Source organism: Asterias rubens, chromosome 8 (genome assembly GCF_902459465.1).
Source record: "Asterias rubens chromosome 8, eAstRub1.3, whole genome shotgun sequence".
NCBI classification, from domain to species: domain Eukaryota; kingdom Metazoa; phylum Echinodermata; class Asteroidea; order Forcipulatida; family Asteriidae; genus Asterias; species Asterias rubens.
Genome location: NC_047069.1, coordinates 7,688,352 through 7,715,297, shown reverse-complemented (window position 1 = coordinate 7,715,297; position 26,946 = coordinate 7,688,352). Strand labels below are relative to the sequence as shown.

The following is a 26,946-nucleotide window of genomic DNA, read 5'->3' as shown; positions in this document are numbered from 1 at the left end:
AATGTTTTACTTTTATTAACATATTAAAGTACACTTTTGACTTGAAAACTTTCTCAGATTCGAAGGCTAGGGGCAAGGTTTCAGGTAGTACATAATCTTTTACCCCTCTTTGAAAAGTGTATTATTCCAAAAACCTTTTATCCTAAATCTGCACTTGTTACACACACACAGATAATTGTACACACGGTGGGACATAACGACACCGTGTTATTACACATGCATGCATAGCCTGTCGTGTTGATGCATTATACTAGGCAAAATACATGTGCAGAATTATGATATTTTCCCCTCAACTGGATACTCATACTTCACATGGATGTTATACTTGACTTTTAAAGTTCATTATAGGTAGACGATCTAACATGAACAGGACATCGTGTACACTACGACACCAGTCAGAAGCGAGTGTACGACGGGCAAAGACTGCAGAGTTCACCCCGTCGAGTGAGTGTGTGATGAATGTCCCAAGCCGTGTTGACGACATGACAGACATGACACACATGCAGTGCATGTGGACTGAGTAGAAACCATGGACAAGAAACACACCATGAGCAAAAATTCACAGCAGTCAAATTTTGAAGGGGACTTGAAAGTGTTAAGGAGATCCAAGGTAAACTGATTGTGTTTGTGATGAACTGAATTTGTTTAGTATTAATTAAAACTTGTCTAACTTGTGTGTATTTAAAAAAAATAATATGTTATTATAAATATGAATAAATAAACTTGTTCTTCTTATTAAATAAATTAGCGTTCATCACTCGCTTAGACTTGGAATGTTTCCCAAGCAAAAAAAAATCTAGGTCAAAAATCTTGATGTGTAGCTGGGCCAGTAATTTGGAAGAACCTTCCCGCTGTCACGGTGTCAATATGGGGAATCTTTTAAACCTCCATACCACTTTGCGTAAAGTTCTAACAACTCGCCTTATTTTTTTTCCCTAATTGCTTTCACGTCCGCTATGATCTTGATGGAATAAAGCCTTGTAGATTTGTTTTGCTATTGTATGTTATGGCATCAGGAACTGTGACCAACCAGTGACAGTTTTTACTTCCATTGCCTAATTGTGGGGAGAACATAAAACGCTTGTTTGATGTGAAATATGAAGAATAGTTGAGGTGACACATTCACATCCTCTGCGCCATGATGATGTTCACAGGTGACTAGTGTAATTATCTACCCTACTCAAGCCTGAATAATTTTTGTGACTATTATACTCTCGTCAAATAATTTTTTATTCCAAATATGCATTGCGGCATAATCAGGCTAGTTGCGAGAACGTATTGTAAATAAATTCCCTTTATATTTTGTTTTTGAAGTTTTATAAGCACTCCCACCCCCGACAGTCAGTGGAAAAAGAAGCGGATAACTTACGCCTATCTGGAATTTGAGCCAGTGCTGGCGTAGTCAAACATTAATAAGAAAGGTCACAATTTTTTGCATGTGCTTACAATTAACATTGTGTTCGTTTTCATCTTCAAGATGTTTTTGTGGCATTACTTATTAGACAGGTCCTCGAACTGCCAATCTGCCATTAGTTTCCTTGTCACATAATTGTATCTGGCAAAACATTAAAGGAACACGTTGCCTTTGGATCGGTCGAGGTGGTCTTTGAAAAGTGTACATGTATGTAACCGTTTGTTATAACATGCTTAGAAAGATGTAAAAGTAGAATACAATGATCCACACAAACACGCCTCGAAATTGCTCAGTTTTCCTTTTACCTCGTCGACTAACACGGTCGGCCATTATGGGATTACAAATTTTGCATAAATGGCCAACCGTGTGAGTTATCAAAGTTGAAGGTTCTTATGCGGACTTAAGGGGCCTATCGGCCAGTAACGGAACGTCAGAGACGAAAAAAAAACACAAAAATGCAAAATCTTAGATGTTGTCATGAATAGACGTGAGCGAAACAACGGGTTCACCAAACAGGTAGTCACAACTATTTTGAAAGTTGTGGCATGGGATGCGCATTTCATCGAATCAAAAACAATTTTTTTTTTTTAATAGATACTATAGGCTAACCCTGAGTAAGCATGTTCGTTAACCGTCTGGATTAAGCTTAGTATGTTTTTCACTGAGCTAATAATGTACTATTTTAGATTTATTTTTAAGCAGCTTTATGACAATGGGCCTTTTTGTTAGCATCACACCAGAAAAACAGGCGCTCAAATGCCTCGCTGTATGTTTTGAATGGGGCCTTCTAATCTCAACAATTTTTTGTTGCGATTGGTTCTTATTGCATCAGTGCATTCTAAAGTTGTTGCATGATTCATTCGGGTGCCTCAAGATAAAGCAAAAGGCACTCCTTGTAAAAAGGTGCTGAATTTTTGGCCTAGCATGAGTGCACATGACTGGGATTGCTTGAGTGGCTTGGTACTTAGCAACCCAGAGAGGCTGCAATAGACTGAGGGACTGTCACACACACACAGCATGGAGTCCTATAGCTCCATGGTGGTAACATACATTTGTACAGGTTCCCCTTTTTGAGGATTCAGATGTTTGTTAAAGTCTGATGGGCTGAATTCAGTATTTTGGTGTTCTCTAAGTGGCACGGCATTGTTCTCCCATGAGTAGTCCACTGGTCAAGTGAATGTTTTTACACCTGAGGTCCAGTCAAAATTATCTTAGTGGTCCAGATGACTAGTGACCTATCTGTAAGGTGTTGAAAAGTTAAAAGCTGACTGACTAGGGAAATACTGGATACAGCCTACCCCTGCTATTAAAAATTAGGCATGGTGTAGTATTTTCCCCCAAGTTTGGTCCTCAGGCTGTTCTAAAACCTCTTTAAGCCCAATTGTCAAATTCCAGGATTAGCTTTTTGTATAGAGGTGTGCACTAAACAAATATCAGTAAGTTACTGAAGTGGCTGAGTGTCAATAATGATGATCTCCCGTGGGTCCATTGCTTACTGATTCGGGCCGAAGGGAGACCTTTATCATGAATGGCTGACATCTTCATGTCATGCGAGTTTAATTTGTTGATCAGAGTTTTCTGCCCTCTTAATGGCTTTGTCAAAAAGAAATCTGACTGATGGCTATGTGCTATGGTATCTAGGCATTCTACAAATAGGCTTCAATGTTACTTTGTGTTTTACACTGTGGCATGCACTGGCCCTGACTGTTGAGCATTTTGTCACTCGTGCTTAGGCAAAGAAAGAATTCCTTAACTGCCAATTGTTGCTGATGGGCACTGTTTGACTGACATCCCTAAACTCACTTTTGTTTGTACAAAAATTAACCCGGGCTCTTTATACCTGGTCCTTGCTCTATGTTCTGTAGATTGAAGCCTCTAGAGTGCTCTATTACATGTCTACTTGGAAATTCTGCTTTCCTGGAGTAAAATGAAAATTAACCCTGTCGTCCTCCTGCCCCCCCCCCCCCCCCAACCTGTACACTGGACAGTTAAATTTCTATTAGCATTGCCTTTTGCTCAGTATGTAAACATTGCCAGGTAACCCATCCTAGTATGCATTGTGGTCTGTTATATTATATAGGTTGGTGGTGTATGTATGTCAACACTGAGCAGTAAGCAGCATACACAAAGAAAAAGTTGACATTGGATGGGGTTACAGTTTGCTGACCAGTATTGCCTAGAAACCTATAAACATGAAATCCATTACTTTGTTGTCATCAAACTCGCTACTGGTGTCTCACACCCCTGGTGTTATTTTTTTTTGGGGGGGGGGGGGGGGGGCAATGCTTTGATGGAAATGTAATGTCATGGAAATGTCAGGCTTGTGGTACATGAAATGCTTGATTGACTTTTAAAAGTAAAAAGTATACATTTACTAATTAGTTATGGGTTGAACAAACAAAAATTGACTAAAATGGTATTTGATCCAATTTAAAATTAGTATAGGCCGCCCCCCCTACAGAGATTGGTTTTAAAATGTGCATAATTTGCCATTTCTTTCCCAAGCATGCGCAGACACATTCAGTCTTTGGTCAAGGCGTTTGTTACTAGTTTGGAAGATTGCAGATACAAGCCTTAAACTATGGTCAATAAGGCATTAAAAAAAAAATGTTATGTTGGCGTAACGGGCCCCCCAAAATAGGGTAGGTACATGTAGGTAGTGATTTTTTCCCTTCCTCTCCCTGCAACGAAAATGGCACGTTTTCTAATTGTTTGAGCCAGTAGTAATTTTACACAATAACAAAAGAAAACAAGGCTACACACAACCAATAGTATATTTTTAAACTCTTGATGACATTTATTTTATTTGTATGTCTGTCTTGGGTTTTAATCATTAAATTTCTTCCCTTGAAAAAAAAAAATATATCCAGGGTCAGCCGTATTTTTTAGGGTAGGTCGGGTTACGCCAACATAACATTTGTTATGCCTAACACTGTGTAGACAGAATCATGCAATGTAAAACTCATTTGGGACCAGAATGTTGAATGCGCGAGACTTCCAAATCTTTTGTGTTTAAATATAAAGGGGTAAGTGAGTGAAGTGTATCGATTTCTAAAATTAAATTTAAAATTTTTTTGATCAAAATGTTGAGTGATGTTACCACACCCAGTTCTTTTCAGAACCAACACTTCTTAAAGGAGATATTCACATGGTGTTTAAACCGCAAACCTCGCTATTACATAGCTATACTTCCACCATCCTAAGTTTCAAAATTTATTCTACTTTTAAATGTTTGATTTTGATCTGTCTTCAGCTCTCCAGGAACCATGAATACAGTGTCCTCGTCCAGGCAGTGGCAAAGTTCAACCGAGAACTCAAGTTGTCTTCATTGCAATGCAAGGATCGTAGTCAACTCAGCCAGCAGTGGGAGGACCAACAATTCTTCCGCATCTTGGTCAGGATGATGCATGAAGTCACAACGTAAGTTTAGGAGCTTTAGTAGTTTAGTAGCTTGTTGGATGTTACATGTAATGTAGGTTTGGGCATTGGCTTGAGGTGGGGTAGGTGTAGAGTAGGATTTTTGGATTTGGATATACATGTTTGTGACCCCTCTGTAAAAATGAGTCAGATGTTGACAATTTAAAAAATTGAGTTACATTATGCATGCCTGGAAAGAACACACCACAGCAGTTGCTTTGGGGTGTATCGCGTTGCAGATCTAGTTACTCCCATTTGAAATTAGCCAGTTTATCATTTTTGGTTAAAAACAAACTACAGTACATGTAAAGTGATGTTTTCAACTACCATTTCGCGCAAAAGGATACAAATTAGACTAAAGTATGATCACAAAATTGTTGTTTTCATACATGTAGCTTGATTGCCTAAAAATAAGTGTTCTAAAGGTTCACTGTGCAAATATAAATGTGAAAAAGTAAAATTAAAATAAAAAAAAATATTTTCCACATGTAACTGTCCATTACTCAAAAATGCATTGGGCGACATCTGACTCATTTTCACAGAGTGGGTCACATATTCTCAACACTTGTATTACAGCCAACTGAGAAGAGAAAAGACAATGAAGAAATTACGATGTTGGGGAAACCCCAGAGAATTATTCCAGGCAAAACCTTTCCAGGCAAAACCCACAGGAATCTTTTCCTCTTACATAGGACATGTGTAGGAGAGAGTTCATTTACATTGTAGCACTTTCAATTCGCCATTTCAAAAGATTCAGCCTGGTTTTCCCTGTGAGTTCACAACTGATTTTTTAAAGACCGCGCTCTTGGGCTGTCGAGCAAAAAGGTGAATTCAAAGACGCACCAACATGTTTTTGTTTGTTTTCGCTATATTTTTTTTTTTGAGCTGCTTGTCTGTTCCTCACTGTAGAACCACAGGGATGAAACAGAAAGAGGACTTAAAGAAAGTCTACCAGTGGTACCAAACCAACAAGAGTGTACTCCATTCACAACCAGTAAGTTCCATCCCATTGTATGACACAGTGTCTGTGCTCTTTTGTTTTTGTAAAATACACACATATATATAATAACCTTTTTTCTTTCTTTTTGTTTCTTTTTTCTAAGCAAAGCCAGTCAAAGACCCATTCTCTAATAACACAAACACTCTGTGCTAAATAAAAAATATTCCCGCAAGTCTCGCACATATTTTAGAAATTTCGGGATTGAGTTGGTCCCAGCCATATTAAATTTTATGTGGACATTATTCTGTTTCAACAAATATAAAAAGTTTTGTTGATAAAAATAAAATGAACAAAGAAAAGACCTTAAATAAGACTTCTCTGTTTCCCGTAACCTATAATCAATTTATAATTTTCAATATATTTTTCAATGCTGACAATGATTGAGCATGCCATCCCGGCCACTGGGACACAATTTTTACTGGTCCTCATGTGTGTAAGCATTTGGCCAGCAGACTGCTGTGAAGGGAGTAACGGTGCAATTGTTGCTTTCGATTGCCTCATGCATTGTTTAGTCTAACACATCATTGGATTCAAATTCATGTTCGTGTGAGAACACTCCAAATGTTCATAAAACCATTGGAGTGTCAATTACCTGTAACCTCGCAATAATATTTACATGTTGGGGTGTAATGGGGAACTCTTAGGGATAATGTCTGATTCTTATCGCATCACAGAAACCAAGCTTATTTTTTATCAACTGAGCTCATATTCTCAAAGGTTTGTTATTTTATGCATGTTTGATCGTATCAAGTGATGATAATGTCTTTGAAAATTTGCAAAAGTATACCCTGCCTTTAAATCATGTTATGACTACAATTAATTGGCACCAAAGTCCCTTTTGGCATCCTGTCAGCCAAGAATGTGTGATTCATAATGGTAGAATTGACACTAAATGTGATAAATGAGGATGTGTGGTGAAGTGCTAATTACTGAGAAATGTTCCCTGATGCCCCACTATATATTGAGCATCACAATGAAGACCGTATCCATCTGTCTTATATTTACTTGGGTTATTCATTTACAACAAACTCAGTCAGTTTCCCTTGTAGTTTATTACTAAATTTTATTGCATGGTTAGTTTTTGCAAATGTCAGTTTTTAAAGTAGGTATTTTAGAATTAAACTTGTGCACCCTTCCATTGTACAGCAGGTCCCAATTTCATAATGCTGTATTTAGCAGAAAATACTGCTCAACAAATTTCTTGGCTCTAAGCAAAAATTGAGTTGGGCACCATCAGTCACAACAAACAATGTAAACTTAATCGTGTAATTTTGGCTGGTAACCTGTTTCTGTTTTAAGCAATACCTTTTTTGCTAAGCAAGTTTTTGTGCTTACAGATGTCTTAATCCCAGGTCCACTGAGCATGCTCAAGGATAAGTTTGATTCCTGTAACTAGCATTTTATTTGGTGATGTAAGAATTCATTAATAATAGCATACAAATGTATTTTTTTGTATATCCTACACTGGCACTGATATGTATTAAAGCACTGTGATACATGTACTCAGTTTCACAGATTCATATTGTTCTGGAAAACTGCATATATTGTACACTAAAGAAAAGCTTAAATTTAATTCTGAATTTCTTCTATGTGATTGCAGCATTTTAAAGGAGCATCCTCCAGAGAAATCTACAAACGTCCTGTACTTAAATTTGCCCCCGACGCCCTCAAGTACTACTCCACCCCTTCCGAGAAGAGGAAACACAAGAAGGTAGCCTTTCTTAGCGATGGCAAGGCTCGAAAGAAGCAGCAGGCTGAGGATGAACATCTTCTTGAGGAGGTTGGGGAGGTGTCTGAGGATGGGAGCAGAGTTTGGCAGAGGCCCGTCACTGCTCCTGCTGGGCTACACAGACCTAAGGTAATGTACCAGAGCAGAACTGAACTGTTGAAATGCTGGAGATGTTGATTTCAGAATATTTGGAGTTGTGATTGCATCATGTCTGCAAAAAGCATAGTTCATACTTTTTGCGGATGCGATATAAATTTTGAAGCCACAAATTTGCAACAATTAGTTCCCGTCAGTTGACTTGTGCTCAACTCCTGCGAAACATTCCCTACGAAAACAGTTCTGTGAACTCAAAATTCGTATCGCATTCGCAGGAAGTATGAACATGGTTTGAGTCCTCTTTACAGTGGCTGTAAGCAGCTTCTACGAAATGATCACATTGTCCACAAGGGGCTAAAGGCTATGATTTATTCACATACACTGTAGAAAGTTTGTTGGTTCCAATCCCACCCGGATAATGTCATCTCATGAACAGGACACGATTTCATCAAGCTCTTGTGCATAGCAATATTTTGACTGAACTTATTTTGTGAACACTGATTGCATACTAATAAGCAATTGATGGTGATTTTTTAGTAGCAACTGAAACACTTTGCGTAGCATTTTGCTCCGCTATTCAAGGAAAAGTGTTCACTGTCATATATTCTTTTTTGTCTCTTTCTTTGATCTGTAGGTGACCAACAGTCTTCCCAGGAACATCCCTGTGTCCTGTAGACCAGGGAGTGGGTATGGCGATGCAGGTTTCACTGCAGGGTTTGTCAACGATCACATATCACCTTCATCACCTGATATACACATGATGCAGAGACCTTCATCAGCGCTGGGCATCATGAAGCAATCTCAGGCCAATGTAAGAACATTAAACACTTTCAATATTGTTAAACCTGACATTAGTAGGATTTGAAACTTTGCATGGTGGAAATACGATTTGCGGAAAGGTTTGCGGTAACACCATGTCATGATACTTCCTATACGCATTTTATGCAGCGATAAACATTTGAAGTGAACAAAAAGCTATAAACATCAGGGTTTGAAATACCCACTGGACCACCGGCCAGAGTCCAGTTGCTGTAGCACTTGGCCAGTAACTCAACAACTGAACAAGTCATACAGTCTTGTATCTTTTCTAAACACATACTTTTGAATACTTGTATACTTATCATTTCCTAACCTCCTAAAATTTCAGCAAGTACATGTATGGACAAAAAAGACAGATATTTCTGATCTAGTGAAACCTCCAGTGAAAACAACAAGACCACTGGCCTAGTGGATGTAACATTCTTGCTAAATCAATATGCAGTGACACAAGAATTGTTCAGCTACTCTGTCCTGGGGGCCCTTAGGCGGGCCCCGGACCCCATGCCATATGGACAAAACTGGCAACCTATATGTTCACCTGCTGCTTCAAAAACTGTGGACAACCCTGGTAACATAGATAATTTAACATGCTTCATTTCCTGCAGGATCTGGAAAGTACGAGTGGAGATCCAGCATTCAGTGACACCCACGAGGGCTCCCAGCTTACCTCTGCTCCATCCATGCAGAGCCTTGCATCCGTCTCCGTCCATCTTCCCCATCAAGACACCCCACCGGACTCTGCCCGGTCTAACTCCGACACCCAGAGCCACCTCCAGTACTCTCATTCCGAGCTGGAGAGCAAGTCTGAGTCTTCCACGATGGGTAGAGACGGAGAGCCAGACATGTCCGCCATTTTGAAATACAAGCATCCGATATCCAGTCTTGTTAATCCGGTTGCTAGGATACAGTTTGATGAGGAGTTGTACCATGGTGGACAGTCACCGGACAGGAGGAGTAGATCTCCAGTCAAGCTACAGATGCATATTGATATACCAAGTACGTTACTAATAATAAGCAGGATTAATATAGGGCTGAACAACAACCCAGGCACTGAGCACTTTACAATATTAAAAAGAGTCAAACGCATCAGTACTATAACCAACAACAATAATATAATAATTCTTATATTATTTATACCGCATTACACAATAACCGTATCAACGCTTTACATTATAGCAAGCAATTTATAATGATAAATATACAAGTTATAAATTGCACATCAAATATTTATTTAAAAGCACAGGAAGCTCAAAGTGCAAAGAAAACCCACAAAGGTGGCACAAACACATTAATGTTTCCCTCTTAAACCCAGCTCATATTTCTTAGAAATGCGATAATATACGTTTAACGTCACAAATTGGCAGTGAATATAGTTTGCATAAGTTGCCCTGTTCTGAACTCCTGTGAAACATTCGCTGCGAAAGCAGATAAATAATGAATACAAACACCACATTCAAAATTACGGAATCCCTTCTGTATTAAATTAATGTTTTTAATTTGAATAATTACAGCTGATAACACCAGATCTTCTCGTCCAACGACTGCCGAGGAAGAAAAAGCGGACAATTTGCAGAAATGGAAGGATTTTCAAGAGAGGCAGCAGTACGGTCAGGACGTCGCTGCTAAACAATCTTTCTATGGCCATGGTGGGTTACCAGCTAATGTACGGTATGCTAGCCATGAAGGAGGCGAGATGCCAGAGTTTTATACGCAAGATGTGATATCCAGCTACGCAGAGGAGGATCGAACAAACTCACCGTGGAGTAAGTTTTTTATAAACCCCTACTTGTCTCAAATCCTCCAAAATACTGCGCAGTTAGTTGCCTGACTTTATAGGATTTAGGGTTGCAGGCCTGGAATTTCATCTTTGAACATGTTGAAAGGGCAAGGCCATTTTTCATTTTGCGAAGGGCACTTCCATTGGAAAGTCTTGAAGTCGATGAGAAACCTTTGAAGGGCACTAAGGCCAAAACCAGGGGCAAGGGAGGCTGTGGCCTTCATGGCCTGCATGTTATTCCAGGCCTGGGGTTGTGGTCATAAATAACAATAGTTGCTTATCACTGGGAAAGGCATAACAGACTAAAAGTGTGGGTCTTGAAGGATTTAAGATTAGCCCTTGGTGCCTAGTGAAATTACCTACCTGACTCGTCATGCTATAATTAGTCACAACTTCCACACTAGTCGCCAAGGCAAAAACATCCGCTGGAAAATAATTATGGACAGACACGTTATCTGACAGATAGTGGTTAAAATGATTATGCAACTTAATTTGTTGTTGTGTTTCCTCCCAATACCTCACAGTGCACCAGCAACCCAGCAATGCGATAACATCTCCTTCCCTGGAGCAGTTCTATGAGATCACCGAGAGGCACAGCCCTCAACCCCGCCCCTCATCTCGCTCGGGAAGACAGTCGGATGCTACCAGGAGATCTTCCCCAGTCAGAGGATACATCCCCGATGAGGTGGCAGCTGTCATGAGAAACAGGTAGGCATCCTGTTTTATTAAGCTGTTAAAGGCATTACATTGTGTGCTTTCAGATGCATAACATAATGATTCTACAGCTGAAGTCTTTTATTAATTGAGTAAGAAATTACCTCTATCTCAAAAACTACTTTACTTCAGAGGGAGCCAGTCTCACAATGTTTTATACTGCTACCAACAGCTCCCCATTGCTCGTTTCCAAGTACGTTGTTATGGTAACAATTATTTTGGGTGATTACCAGGAGTGTTAGTGCCTTCAAGCAGAAAATACTGCTTAGCAAATTTGTATGCTAAGCAACAGATTGGTGGGGCACCAGTCACAACAATGTCAACGTTATGGACTTTTGGCTGGTCACCAGTTTATGCTAAGTAATATTCTTTTTAACATGTTTTCTGAAAAAGGGCCCTGGATCTTGGATCAGTCACTTTTGACAATTAATTCTTCACTGTATTTTTTTACAAAGTGAAAAACAAGTCCCCACAACCAGAAATATAAGCTTTTAGAAAAACTGTTCAACCAATTAATATTCAATTTTCCTTATGCATATTTGACCTCCATTAAAAACCAGCTTGAACAATGTTTAGATCCATCTCTTATGGCAACATATGGTCAATGGCTTAACCATTTTATTCCATTCTGTGTTTGCAGCAATTCACCTGGCAGTAACAAAGAGAAAACGGTGAAGTTTGAGGCAGTGGTGGACCTTGCCAATCAAGTTGGGGACCAGCTGGCACTTCAAAAAGAAAAAGTAGGAATTCATTTCCATTCTTTCCTCTCCCTATTCATTATTTCTGACAGGTGCATAAAAGAAGTACATTCATATAAAATCATAATATATGCTAGTATCAGTCTAGCCCTATATAGGACTCTTTCTCTGTACACAGATACAGAGTCCTAACTATTAAGGCCCGTTTCTGGGGCGGAAAATTTTCAAAGCTTCATAACTCAAATCTTACCTGCAACAAGCCACTAATTTCAACAGATTCACATTCCATGGCGGCATACATTTTTCTGCGGTGGGTTTTAGTCGTCATATATTCTTCACAAATCCGTCATTTTCGTGAAATAATGCAGCTCCCATTTTGGTCAATTTCTCACAGTGTTGTCTGCTGCCGTGCGTACGCGTATACATTCGCGTGCAAGACGCATGAATTCTGGGTCACCGTATCTTGACTGCACATCGTTTAACACGCAAACGCAACGCAAGGTTTGCGCGTAGTGCGTCTTGCGTACACACGGCAGACTGTGAGAGTACGAAACAAAAATTTGAGTTTCTTAACGTTATGAAATTGACGGATTTGTGAAGAATGTATGACGATCAAAATCCACCGCAGAAAAATATATGCTGCCATGAAATGTGAATCTGTTGAAATTAGTGGTTTCTTGCAGGTAAGATTTGAGTTATGAAGCTTTGAAAATTGTCCGCCCCAGAAATGGCCCCTGATATCCAGGACGTCACTGTAGTACAATACAAAAGTGTAAGGCCTTTTTCTTCCTACTTAAGTCCATTTTCTGATTTTTACCCTGTGGGAAAATAAGTATTTTTAATTTTGTATTAAGGCCTGAAAGGTCCATTAAAGCCTACACCATGCATACATACATGTTGGTCAGCCCTTGCACTCCATTAACTGTTGCTACTTTTTCCCAAGGACCAAATGTCATGCCTGTATTATTTAAAACTTATTTATTCGACTGACTCACCACATTGTATGTGTTGATTATCTAAAAACCCTAGACAAATGCAACATGTTGTTGAGTTAAAGCTTGATTTTGAGTACAGTGGTACCTTGCACAAGAGAGATTCAATTTTGCTATCATGTCATATCTTATGCGAGAAAAAAAACACTTGGTTCTCGGTTCTGTAATAATCTTGTAATTTGCACAATAGAAAATCCCTGCCAAAAAAATTGTATCTTGATTGTGTGTCTTACATCTGTACCTGAGAGAGGCTCTCCTAAAGAGTTGTACTAATGTCAGTGTTCTTCAGTGTTCTTCTTTTCAACATACTTAAAAAATGTATTATTCACATCTGAATGGAAAATATATGCTCAATTTATTAAACATAAAAACTGTGCAGTTTTTAGTAGCCCACAGGGCAAGTTGATAGGTGGTGTTTAAAGGAACACGTTGCCTTGCATCGGACGAGTTGGCCTAAAAAAAGTGTTTGTAACCGATTTTTATAAATTGCATATGGTTGGAAAGATGTTTTAAAAGTAGAATACAATGATCCACACAAGTTTGCCTTGAAATTGCGTGGTTGTCCTTTTACTGTGCGAACTAACACGGTCGGCCATTTATGGGAGTCAAAATTTTTACAACATCTTTCTTCACATATACATTTTATTTCAAAGACCAACTCGACCGATCCAAGGCAATGTGTTCCTTTAACTGCCAGTAGCAGTTTTTACTAGAAAATGTACACAAGGCTAGTCTTAAGGGATACCTTGCATCGGTGAGATAAAACCGTCAATAACTAAATGAACTCGCCAAACTGCGCCCCTAAGTGACCTTTTTGTCGCAATACCCTTGAATGACCGACCTTGCACTCTTTGTCTCCTTACAGCTTACTCCAGAGCCTCGTCATGGCTACAGGCAGCCTACGCTGAAGGTTGCCCATCCCCGACCCCAGTCGGCCAAGACAGCTTCTCCAACATCACCTCCTCCTGAGAGAGGACCTCCAATCTCCACTTCTGGCATATCTCTAGCTGACCCGTCAAAGATCTTATTTGCACCTCCAAATAGTAGCAGGCAGTCAACTTGCAGGTAGGTTCGAGTTATGTGCGGCTTTTTATGCGCTTGTGAGGAGTTAAGGCAATCCGCCTGGAACACCTTGTTTTTGTACGTTTTTTTTCCTCTTTTGAGTAGCGGAGTGAATGTCGCTCTGCACGAGTCCAGTGGACACTCCTTGTTATTCCAGATCTTCTAACAGAGCATCCACAACAGATCGATTCCAGCTTTACCAGTTGCTTTCCATAGCTCAATGGGAATCTCGTCCACACAAGGTGACTTCCTGGTCTGGATGTGGTGGATGGTGGATGACTTCCTCCCTCAAGGGTAGAGGCTCCTTTACCTTCAGTGGAGCTCAAGTCTTCACACACTTCATGGCTCATCGACTTGTACAGCTCTTCACAGAACTCAGCCATGCACACCTTGATGCCTTCCTCCTTTGTTAGCGCATCACCATCGCTTTCATTGATCGCATCAGTTCGGGATGAGCGGTCTGAACATAGAGTTATATTTAAGAACTAGAGGGCGCACTGGCCTATATACGTGCTCCGGCATGCGCGCAGGCGGCCATTTTCTAAGTTAACAAAACTGGCATCTCACAGCGTGTGTTTGTGCGGCCATTTTGTAAGTTGAACAAACAGCATCGCGTGAGCGTTCAATAAAAAAAAAAGTCAAACGTGTATTTCATATTCAACGCGCGTGCAGAAATGACGCGCTTGTCATCTTGCGGTCCCGTGGCGTTTGTGCACCCTCTAGTTCTTATATATAACTCTATGGGTCTGAAGCAAGCTGCCTTACCAGACTGTAAATCTTCTTTGAGTTGTTGCGGTTGCATTTCTGTGAACTTGTTCTCAATGTACATGTAGCTTACCTCTTATCTTCTCTGGCACACCTAGTGAATAATTTAGTTAGCTGTGTCCATTTCTGATGGTCTCCCTGTAACTTGGCCTTCCTCCGTTGTTCTGCCACTTCCAGGTTTTAACGAGAGATGTTTTTAAAGAGTGAATAGAAGTGGATGTTTTGATGTGAAGAGGTAGTTAGATTTAGAGATGTGGTGCTGCAACAGAAAAAGATCTGTCCCACTGTGCAAACGAGACAAAAGTATGGAGTGGTCCACGGTATCGAATGCTGTACTCAAATCAAGGAAAATAAGAGCAGTAATTTTGTTTTGATAAATTTTTGTTAGTAAGGGTCGTTTTTCTAGCAAACATTGTCCCTCAAATGACACAAGCTGATGGTCCCCTCAGAACTTGGCCTTCCTCCGTTGTTCTGCCACTTCCCAGTTTTCTTCTTTTAACCATTGTTACGTGACCTTCCTTCTTGGGATGTGGGTACTCACAGCTGTTTGTCAGGTGGCGGGTAAGGTCGTTTTCCTGGCAATTTTTTTTCCGCAAGTGACACAATCTGATGGTCTCCCTGTAACTTGGCCATCGCCCGTTGTTCTGCTACTTCCAGGTTTTCTTCTTTCAACCATTGTTGCATGACCTTATTCCTTCTTGGGATGTGAGTACTCACAGTTGGTTGTCAGGTGGCGGGTAAGGGCGGTTTTTAGATGAAAATGCTTGGTCCCCCCCGTAACTTGGCCATCCTCCGTTGCTCTGCCACTTCCAGGTTTTCTTCTTTCAACCATTGTTGCATGACCTTCCTTCTTGGGATGTGGGTTTTCACAGTTGTTTGTCAGGTGGCGGGTAAGGTTTTCATGAAAACAATGTCCGGCCAGTTTCACAAGCAAATGGTGTTTTTTTGAACTAAAGGTTTGTTTGGCCTTAGTCTTGCTCCCTGTGTGAAAAAGTACTGAATACTGATTCGCATTCTATCAGAAAGAGACCAGACTGCTTTGAAACCTCAGTTTGGCTGACTGTGATTTGAGTGGGAAAAAACAAAGTTGGAGCACCATGACTTTTAACTGTGCTAAAAAGTCCTAGTAAAGATGAGACTTAAAGTCACCTGGAAGTGGTATTTTTTCAAAATAAAGCTTTTGTCACTAATATATGTCACTAATATCAGCAGCAATACACCTTTTGAAATGTACCAACTCACGACTTGGACGTACATGTACTTTGCACGTGTGTTTACTATACGCATTGCAGGCAAAGTCTGCCTCGATTGACGTCACAAAAGGGGTAGGCGGAGTGAGCCCCCCAAACAACTTTATATATTTTTTAAACATATAAATCGTGACAAACAATTACTAAAAAAATTGTTTTATTGTTCGTAAGCATATACTCTTATGTTTGAAAGAAAAAATCCTATTTCCAGGTGACTTTAAAGTTATACATGGTTGAAAATAGTAAGGAAAGTTTGTAGTGATACCATGTACATGTAGCAACCTCATTTGTGAGTATTTGGTGGCTTTGAAAAGAACCAGTTTGTACTGCTCTACATTTCGGTCAGTGTGCTCTGACCTTTCGGTCAATGTGCTCTGACTGTTTTTTTTCCCTTTCTTTTTCTTCCATCAAAGTTCTGGTGATTTCACGCCACGTACCAAGAGAGGCGACCCGATCATTCTACTTCCAGAGTCATCTCAGTATACAGTGCACTTCAGAAAGAACGAACGAGGCCTCACAGACCCCTACATTCCCTATGCACTCAGCAAGCAAGGGAAAGTGGTACCAGACCAGCAACGGTACAAGTAAGTGGTGTGCAGATCATACTAAATGAAATAAATACCAATCTGGGCCCAATTTCATAAAGCTGTTTAGCAGAAAATACTGCTTGACAAATTTCTTTGCTGAGCAAAAATTGAGTGGGGTACTAGTCACAACAATGTAAACTTAACTCGCTGGTTATTTTTACTGTTAATGTTAAGCAATACCTTTCTGTGCTAAGCATGTTTTTGAGCTTACAGGCTTTATGAAATTGGGCCCTGGTGGTTATCATCTTGTATTTAGTTTTTGTTGATATGGCAGCATTGGCTTTTGCCATTTTACCCAGGCCCATCGCTGCATACATGGTTTTCAAAATGGTTATTCGGCTAATTTTCAAAACCAGCAGCATACATTTAAAGGCTCTGGCTCTAGACAACTTTCCTCTTGTACCAAAGTACATGTACCTACACAAAACCCTCTTAAAGACAGTGGACACTATTGGTAATTACCGGTACTCAAAATAATTATTAGCATAAAACCTGACATGGTAACGAGTAATGGAGAGCTGTTGATAGTGTAAAACATTGTGAGAAACGGCTTCCTCTGAAGTAATGTAGCTTTCGAGAAAGAAGTAATTTTCCACAAATTTGTTATTGAGACCTCAGCATTAGATTTTGAGGTCTTGAAACCGAGCATCTGAAAGCACACAACTTTGTGTGACAAGTTTGTTATTTTATGTGTATGTTAAGCCGGCAAGTGAGAAGACTGGTCTTTGAAAATTACAGTGTCCAAGTGTCTTTAAAAGTTTATTTGAAAATTCACTTAGAGAAAATACATCTCATTTGTTTTACAGTATCAAGCATGCTTCGATACTCAACACATTTGAAAAAATATTTACAAGACTCATGGTCATCATTAGAACCCCATTAAAAGAGTTCAGTTACTTTTTGTGACACAAAACACAATGTCCACAGATTTATATATTAAACTTACACGGTTTGAAGATAATGGTGGTAGAAAGCGTTCCTTTATTGCATACCCTACCAGCTTTTATTCCGTTATTGAAGAGCTGCCATGCACATAGATTATTTGTGAGGAAACAAAATTAAACGTGAATTTTTGATAATGAAACCAGATGGAGAGATGATGGCTTTGGAAACCCAACTTATTATCAAGTCCGCAGGTAATTTGATGCATCACACCACCTTTCAACTTGTGTTTGTTTTTAGGCACTTTGCCTTCACAGTCTTGTATTGTGGTGATCCACACATATAGAAGCACTCAAAATGTAAAACGATATTGACAAATTAGGGAGACCATTAACATAGGCTAGATACATGTAGCCAAGTAAATTTTCCTTTGTTCAACCCAAAATTAATTAATGGTTAACCAGTCATTTCAATAACCCCAAACACTTGCACCTACATATTGTGTGTGATTGCACAACGTGTTTGGCACAGTTTGACTGATAAGGTGGTCGTCTAAAGATTAACAATTTTTCAAGGAGTACTATTTTTTCAATACAAGCCGGTGCCAGAGCCAAGATATGGAAAAGGCGTCATATCCTCTGCTTTATACTTTTATGAACCTTCCTAACACAATTGACCAACCTAAGCACCGCACCCCCCTCCCAAAATGAGTACTCAAGAATATTGTTGTGGCTGTCAGTTATGCTTTGCATCATTATACAATGTTCAAAGTAGCATAGTATTTGATACATTACTTTCAAAGCCACATGGACTGGGATGCACCATGCAGCTCAGCAACTGGTCAGGACAAACTGGTTAAGGTCGAGTCACACTGCAGCGATAACGAAAACGATTAAGATAACGACGAAAAGAGTACGCGTTCTATTGGTTGAATTGCTCCACGCAGAATACGCCTTAGCTTATTCAACCAATTGTGGGCATGCATTTTTTAACGTTCTCGTTAACGTTCTCGTTAACGTTGTCGTTTTCGTTCTCGTTATCGAGGCCTGTGTGACTGGGACTTTATTTTATAAACTCATACTGGTCACCATTCACTACAGTAACACCCCTGCCTTCTCCACCCCTTCCTTCCCACACCACAGCATAATATCAATGATAATAATCATTATTTTCCTCCAGGTTCTAAAGTAATTTTAAACAGTTTTTAATTTCCCCACTGTTGGGTCTTCTGTAGAAATTTTCTGTAGAAATAAGAACATTGTAAAACACTTCAAATAGTGGTACATCACCGTCCCCATCCCCCTTCCCATTTTTTTTCTTTTTTCACAAGTTCGTCCCAAACAAGGCTAACACTCTAGTTAAGGGGCTACAATAAGAAAATAAATGATTAAACATGAAGATAACTTAAAAGAGCTTGAGGCAGGAATTTATATTCCTCGTAAAAAGATGGTGCTCTTTGTATGACTTAAAAAACGTTCAAACACTTTAGGCACATATGCAGGTAATTTGATCAATAAAAACACAGTACTACATTAACACTTATAAAAAAGAAGAGTGCAATATGGAGAAAGCATTTTTGATATAGCTTTTACAAACATGCCCTCTCCAGTTCTCTGGTGGTCCCATTAAACTGTTAGGCATGATAGACTCCAGGTTTGCCATATATTGTAATTTGATTTTGACCCTTTCACCGATGTTTTTTAATCACTGTATACTTGGTCCTTTCCCCAAGTTCTGTGAAACAAGTCCACAGGCAAATCGCTCGGTTGAGACTCGAACCCACAACCTTTGCATTCTAGAGAGGTGTCTCGAGAAAACAAATTATACAGGCCTGACGTAGTACATGTAATGTACATCATGTACAGCATAGTCGTCGCGCATCGCATGCATTCATTCTGTCAACTTCGTGTCAAAATGGAGCAGTTACGTGGGAATTTTAGCGTCTCTACGAAAAACTACAGAGCGTGCGTGACCAATAGTAGGATTCCGTATGAACAAAAATATTTTTTTATTGTGAAATGTAAGATTTGTTTATTTTGTTTATTTTGTTGAGTTATATGAATGCTTTCTTTTTTAGTGACAGTGGGTTAGTTAGTGCATGATCATGGGTATGAAGCAATCGTCGATTGAAATGAAAAAATCTGATTTTTTTCATTCTTTTTTTTTCAAATTGCCGTCGTGCCCTTCGCAACTTTTTATGATTGCTGTGATGCCCTTTGAAATTTTCAAAATTGCCTTGGTGCCCTAAATTTTTACAAAAAGTCAATGCAAAACTGCCTTGCCCCTTAAAAGCTGAAGTATCAGGGCTGGATAGGTCTTGTTGTCAAGTTTTGCATACTGTTGCAAATATGAACTCGACGTGAAGACGGATAAGCCAACAACGCCCTTATATCACTGCAAGTTGTTTCAAAAAAATAATCAAAGTCTTTAATGTTTTTTTTACAGTCGAGCAAGCAGTGCACCAGGGAACCGTAACCTAAGATCAGCAGGTTCATCTTCTTCAGGGTACCGTCCAAGAACTGCCACTGAGCCCTCGACAAAACATGAATGGAGCAAACCAAAGGTCAGTAGTGAAAGACGTTTAAAGGCACTGAACACCTTTGGTAATTGTCAATACCAGTCTTCTCACTTGTGTATCCCAACATATGCATAAAATAACAAACCTGTGAAGCTGCGAGATAATAATGGAGGAAAAACACAAGCTGTGTGCTTTCAGATGCCTTGTATTTGAGACCTCAGCTCAGCTGAGGTCTCAAAATCAATTAAAATATTTTAGGGGGAAATCACTTCTTTCTCGAAAATGACAAATTTACAGAGAGAGCTTTCACAAAGTTTTATACTATCAACAACTAGCAAAGAAGTTTTTATGCTAACAATTGTTTTGAGTAATTACCAATAGTGTCCAGTGCCTTTAAGCAGACTTCATGTGAATGAAGCTTTTTTCCTTTGATGGCCAGGCATGATATTCTTCCTACTTAAAAGTCTGTTTAACGATTAAATATTTCCCACTGTTCACAGTAATACTCGGAAATAATTGTCTTGGCTATACGGTAGTTGCATTATATACAGGTGTAATACAAAATATTGGGAATGTAACAAGTGGGTTTATATAGCTTGGTGATCGCTTGTGAGAGATCACCACACTGGCACAAACATGTACACCAAATTATTACAAAAGTTTGTCTTTGTCAATTTAGTAATGAGAAGACCTCTCTTTTTCTTATTTTTGTTTCCGTTTCAGACTGGTGAGTCTAGTAAACAGAGAATTCCTCAAGCAGCAAGCCATACTACTGTCTCCATAGGTCCCCAGTCATTAGCCTCCATGATGATGATTCAACACCTAGGGAATGACAACAGACGGGGAAGGTAGGGTTTGGAATCACAACGATTGTTTAAAACTGTATCTCATACATCTTCATGATTGAGAGCTGAATTTCTCGTTGGTCCATTCACCATCACTGCATATGAAAACTAATTTAATTTTGCTTCCGTACGGCATTTGATCATCCATCAATGTTCCTCTCTGTTGTTGATTTGTATCATTGCTATGTAATTTGAACAAGTGTTTCTTTAATTTGTTTTTAGGACAAGAATGGGTGGTCCTGGCTACTACTTAGAAGAGGTAAAAATAGTACTGATCTATAATTGTCAAAAATTGTCAAAAAAATGACATAACATAAGACTCATCTTTTAACAGATGATAGAAACAAGGGATACAAATTTTGCTGATCAGCTGGTATCCGCATCGTGGTTGCTCAGCTGTGCCATTTGTTGTTGGCTGCCAGCTTATTACTTTCCTTGTGATGCCACATACATGTACATGTAATTCAGCTTTGTGCTGCCAGTTGGTTATTAAATAAAAATGAATGAATGAATTTTTATTGGAAATTTGGTTGATCAAAGAAATCTAACAAGATCAGGACATACAACCTCAAGATTAAGGTGCTGGTGCTCTACCAGCTGAGCCACATGTATCTATGGTAGAGCACAAGCATGTTAATCTGGAGTTGGCAGGTTCATGTCTCGCTCTAGTTCTTTGTTCAACCCAAAGCTTGTTGAAAGTTTACTCAGATGGTTTTGCTTGAGGATTATAAATGGTAAGGCTTCTAAAGCTTCTTAAAGTCAGTGCACACTATTGGTAATTACTCAAAAAAAATTTCCACGAATTTGATTTTGAGACATCAGATTTAGAATTTGAGGTCTCGAAATCAACCATCTAAATGCACACAACTTCATGTGACAAGGGTGTTTTTTCTTTCATTATTATCTCGCAACTTCGACGACCAATTGAGCTCAAATTTTCACAGGTTTTTTTACAGATACACCAATTGAGAAGACTGGTCTTTGACAATTACCAATAGTGTCCAGTGTCTTTAAGGTTTATTATAATTATGCTTCTGACTGGCATTCCTGACCAAAGATTTTATATGGAGACACAATATGGAGACTGTTGACATTAGGGCTCAGTTGGTAAAGGGCTGGTCTGTGATCCGGAGGCAGCAGGTTGAAGTCCCTTTCTATTCTTTGATCAACCCAAAATTATTTAACGACTTCCCAGTCAGTTTCCCGTTTGGTTTATTACTCGGTATTTGAAAATTGACACTGCAGAAGAAAGTCTTGCAGTGCAAGGCACTTTTCTCCTTTTTTGGACAAGCTGCAGTTTCGTTTCCACAATATTAACACAGTTTAGTAAAAGGAAGGTACATGTGTGGTAATTGTCAAAAACCAGTCTTCTCACTTAGTGTATCCCAACATAAGCATTAAACAACAAACCTGATAAAATTTGAGCTTAATTGGTCATCGAAGTTGCGAGAAAATTATTTGAGAAAAAACACCGTTGTTGGACGAATTTGTGTGCTTTCAGATAGGAATAAAAGACTTCTGGCTAGAAGTCTTTTATTGTTTAGTGAGAAAATACCTCTTTCTCAAAATCTATGCTATTTCGAGGAGCCGTTTCTCACAATGTTTTATACTATCAAAAGCTCTCCAATGCTTGTTACCAAGTCAGTTTTTAAGTTAATATTTGTTTTGAGTAATTACCAGATGTGTACCTACCCTTTAAACACAAGTGAGAGCCAGTTTTTGACCTGTAGTAAGCCAAACGTCAGTTCCAAAAAACGTGTGTTTAATTGTCATCAGATTCACTGTTTGTTAATGTTTTGGGTTTTGTATTTTCCTTGTCTAATCTGCAGGAGTTTGAAGCATCACCCCCGTCTATAGAGTATATGTCATTTACTGGACCTGCAAAACTGACAAGTGAGTGTAATTAAAGTCCAGTTGATACTTCATCTAAATATGAAGCAAATTTGGGGTTCACAGCCATGTTTTCGTTGCAAATGTTTTGCAGGAGTTGAACACAGATCAACTGTTGCAAAATATTTACAGGAAGTAGGAATCGGACATCAGAGTACAAATTAATACAGATGAAATAGATTTGCATTGGTGTGTGTAGCTAGCATCCCACCCAAGTAATTTCCGTTGTGGAAAACACTGGTGTGTTTTAGCATCCCACCTGAGTAATTTCCTGTGATTTTGTTCACAGAACTTGGAAAGTACTAAGTGTACAGTACTTACACACATCGGTAACACACATCGGGAAAAAGGAAAAAACAAAATTAATAATGGACTTTGAGGTATTGCCAAGTGTGATGCTCTTGGCACATTAGCCCGATCATTTGGCAATTTATTAAGGCCATCTTGCCTCCCCTCCCCCCCGCCCCCCGGGAGAATACAACCTGTGCTGCCAATTACACGTACATTTGTATGTAATACACCAAGCTAATTCATGTTGCAAGAGCCATCTCTGCCCTCGCAGGTACCCATTTACTCCTGGTTGAAGAGACTCAATAATGTCTTGCTCAGGGACACATGTGTCACAAATAGAAGGTTGTTTTCCCATTGTTTGGCTGTTGTTTCTGGTAATAGTTGCTGGGTGCACAACAGTATACCTTTCTAAAATTCCCTGTTCAAAAATGATCAGACACATATAGTTGACCTATATAACTTTGGAATCTATTGGGACAATTATTGCATCACAAAACAGAATTTAAACCAACAAGACATTAAGACCAGTTTTACCTTTGTCTTTTTACTTGTATCTGATTATCACCTTGTTGGAAATATATTATCCTGATCATTCAGTTGTCCTTGCTTTTATTTTTTCAGCACGGGGCCAAGGTGATAAGCCTCTAAGCATCCCAACAGACGAGTGTCATCTCTCGGATACATCCGCCCTGAATCCACCCTCACAAACATCTCAACTGGAAAGCCTCCCCAGCCAGGAATGGTACAAGCAAGGCAGCTCAGGGGGAGTAACAGAGGGTCAGGACGTACCATGCTCCTCGCAGGGGTATGCCGACTCCCTCAATGCCGGCAGTGAGAGAACGGACGACCAGTCGCTGTCTCAGGATCTTGGAGATATTGACGACATGTTGAACGACTCTCAGAACTCACAAAACTTGGGGTCAGAGATGCAGTCGATCGGAAGCGGCTCAGGCAACTTCGATCACGGAAACGCCTTTGATCACCTGGACAATGAAGACGCTTCGAATCCTTCTGACTCATACAATGCATCTGATCCTCAACATCAGTCTGACAATGAGGGCCCTCATCCTGATCTCCAAGAGGAAAATTTTAACGATGAAACACTATCGGCTGATATCAAATCAGATTTTGTTGGGGAATTTGCAGAAATGGAAAATCAGAATGGGATTTCTGAGGATGTTGAAGCGGATGCTGACCAATCAGTGAACAGTCCATCTATTGATCATGAAGATCAAGGAGCCAATGTTGAGAGCAGTGATCCTTCGGAGGGCCATGCTGAGGAAGACGCTCAAAGTGAGAAATCCACAGACGCAGATTTCAACACTGACATTCCGTCCGAGGACAGCATGAATATTGACATGGCTGATGAGTCTAATGAATCCATTACCACTCATGAGGTGCATTTTCAGGATGAAATTAACGGTCACCAGGAAGGAAACTGTGATGAAGAGATAAGACAAGGTACCGCTGAACATTGATTAAAGTTAATTAACATAAACGCTTCACAGTAACCCTAGATTGCATGCTGCACCGTTTCATTTCATGCTGGCTTATCGTAGTTTACTAATCATGTTGTAAAAATTATCATATTGATTATTTTTAATAATAATAATAATAATATACAAATATAACATGGTTTGAGGGTGACTAGTCGATGTGAGCTCCCCTCGGTATTGGAAGTTGACAAACAAGTTCCCCATACATAATTCAATTGTTTAAAGCAAGGGAAAATTAGGACTGTGAAATAAAATGAACCATGATATATTCATGCGATGGATATGTCGCTAGGACCACGATGGTACGTCACTAGGACCACGATGGTACAACAGGACCACGATGGTACAACAGGACCACGATCGTAAAGCCAATGACAAGTAGAATAGCGCCCGGGAATGACGTCGCACAATGGTAATTATATGATAAGTAGAATAGCTCCCGGGTAGCTATTACTTAAAATGCGCATTTTTAACACCTGGCACACGATGATGAACAAAAATATCACTAGTGGTACTGTAGACATTTTATTTTGAATTTTTACAGCTATTAAATAAAAAACATTAAATAACAAATCAAATCCTTCTATAATAAATCGCTGGAACATAATCAAATGTTTTAAAAATAACTGATGAGATCGGAATACGAAGCAGTGCCTTTGGAAAAGGTAAAAGTAACGAAACTTTGGCTGAAGGTGAACACAGCCTGATCGAAACGTACATGTAGAGTTTAAACCAACGGTTCTTTTCAGTACCACCCCCAACTCAATTAGAGATATGTAGTCATTACATGGTGTTACCGCAAACCTTCGTATTTCCACCATGCAAAGTTTCACCGCCTAGCAAGTTTTTTTTTTGTCTTGTGAGAAACAGTATTCAATATTATTTTGGCATTCGTGTATTGCAAGAACAAATCTGACAAAAATGCATCTAAGCAGTAAATAAAATCTAAAATTGAATTCTTAGGCCTATAAGAATTCTGACATAATCTCACTTCCATCGACAGTACGTTGAGTACATTAATTTTTTGCATTGTCTGTGGCATATTCAAAAGTTTAAGTATGTATTTCTTTTTGATATACTGTAGCATCGTCTATCTAAAAGAATGCAAGGAAAAAAGCTGATGCTGCTTGGGTCGAAATAGTTTCAGTACATCCCAGTCAAGTTCTGATGGTTAAGTCATTAATGGGTGGGTTCGAATCCCGGTTATGATATGTGTGTGTCTTAGAGCAAGAACCCTTAAGGACACTGGACACTATTGGTATTTGTCAAAGACCAGTCTTCTCTTTTGGTGTATCTCATTATATGCATAAAATAACAAACCTGTGAAAATTGGAGCTCAATTGGTCGTCGAAGTTGCGAGATAATAAAGAAAGAAAAAACACTTTTGTCACACAGAGTTGTGTGCTTTCAGATGATTGATTTCGAGATTCTAATTCTAAAATCTCAAATTCTAATTCTCAAATTCTAATTCTAAAGGTCTCAAAATCAAATTTGTGGAAAATTTCTTCTTTCCTCGAAAACTTCAGAGGGAGCCGTTTCTCACAATGTTTTATACTATCGGCCTCATTACTCGTTACCAAGTAAGGTTTTATGCTAATAATTATTTTGAGTAATTACCAATAGTGTCCACTGCCTTTAAAGTGCTTCTCTACACCCAGGGGTGAAAGGGAACCTGTGAAGGCAGAGATGTGTTCCATGTTTGTTACATCAATTAAATGACAAGGATATTTAAGTGTGGTATAGAATATTAATTCTTAATTTTATTTAGATTATACTGTTTGATTGTTTATCAGTTTGCAAAATGCCAATTCTACTGTCTCAAAAAAAAAATTAAAAAATTTATTTTTTAAAGATTTGTTGGGTTTCAGTTTTAATAAGAATGATATTTTGAAAGTTTTTGTTTTAGTTTAAATTTTTTGTTGATGGTTAAAATAGGTTTGGAAAACAGATGTTTCATGGTCAGAAAAAAGTGATCTACAAACTTCTCAGAAATTAAATAAGGGAATCAATGTGTGGTGAAGAGGTTTTCAACTAGTGGTTTAATCCCAGCGAGGCCTGGTTCTTGATAATTTTACCGAGACAAAGTCGAGGTAAATTATAAAGAACCAGGCCTCGGCAGATTTAAACCACTAGTTGAAAACCGATTCAACACACTTTGATCCCCATTCATAAATACCTTTTCAGTCAAAAACATCACTTTTTGGTAAAAAAGTAAAATAAACGCAAAAATTATAATTGTTAAATGATTTCTTTCAACACAACACCCCTCCAGCTATGAAATGGTAAAGCCCTCTGACGCCTTCGGGTAAACAACTCCTTATAAGGGAATGCTGTGCGCGTCGCGCGTATCGCGTGATGTGGCAAAACTGTTTCAGCCGTTGCTCTCGACCAATAGGAAAAAAGAAACTGTCTTAAATGAACAGGTGCAAGGTTGCGTGTCACGCCCATGAATTAACACTTTTTACCGGTCATAAACAAAGGTTTATACACACCCACGTGACGTGCTCTCCACCAATAGGAATAGCGAAAATGTCTGAGGTATTTATGAATATAATTTTTTAATTTATTTTTTGTTACAACACAAATCATGAACAGGATGAGACCTTTATAAAAAGCCAAGTTAATGGTTTAATAAACAACTACTTGATGATGTTTAAAATATAATTTTGTATGTTAAGTTTACTAAGGATTTAATAAACGGAGT

At 39.0% G+C, this 26,946-nt stretch overlaps 1 protein-coding gene across 2 annotated transcripts in view; it reads left to right on the top strand.

Annotated features, from left to right (window-relative positions):
- Positions 1 to 223: 223 nt before the first annotated feature.
- Positions 224 to 26,946, top strand: part of LOC117293631 — a 43,963-nt gene continuing 17,240 nt past the window's right edge. The window contains exons 1-17 of one of the 2 annotated variants that reach the window (XM_033776002.1): positions 224 to 610; positions 4,668 to 4,834; positions 5,741 to 5,825; positions 7,432 to 7,689; positions 8,291 to 8,467; positions 9,081 to 9,471; positions 9,987 to 10,238; positions 10,777 to 10,960; positions 11,607 to 11,706; positions 13,522 to 13,721; positions 16,147 to 16,317; positions 17,409 to 17,456; positions 19,648 to 19,765; positions 20,444 to 20,568; positions 20,788 to 20,824; positions 22,395 to 22,458; positions 23,368 to 24,207. In XM_033776002.1, the coding sequence (XP_033631893.1) occupies positions 530 to 610; positions 4,668 to 4,834; positions 5,741 to 5,825; positions 7,432 to 7,689; positions 8,291 to 8,467; positions 9,081 to 9,471; positions 9,987 to 10,238; positions 10,777 to 10,960; positions 11,607 to 11,706; positions 13,522 to 13,721; positions 16,147 to 16,317; positions 17,409 to 17,456; positions 19,648 to 19,765; positions 20,444 to 20,568; positions 20,788 to 20,824; positions 22,395 to 22,458; positions 23,368 to 24,207 (3,298 nt within the window). In that variant the 5' untranslated portion in view covers positions 224 to 529. The remainder of the gene's footprint in view (positions 611 to 4,667; positions 4,835 to 5,740; positions 5,826 to 7,431; positions 7,690 to 8,290; positions 8,468 to 9,080; positions 9,472 to 9,986; positions 10,239 to 10,776; positions 10,961 to 11,606; positions 11,707 to 13,521; positions 13,722 to 16,146; positions 16,318 to 17,408; positions 17,457 to 19,647; positions 19,766 to 20,443; positions 20,569 to 20,787; positions 20,825 to 22,394; positions 22,459 to 23,367; positions 24,208 to 26,946) is intronic. The other variant, XM_033776004.1, reaches the window with a different exon arrangement.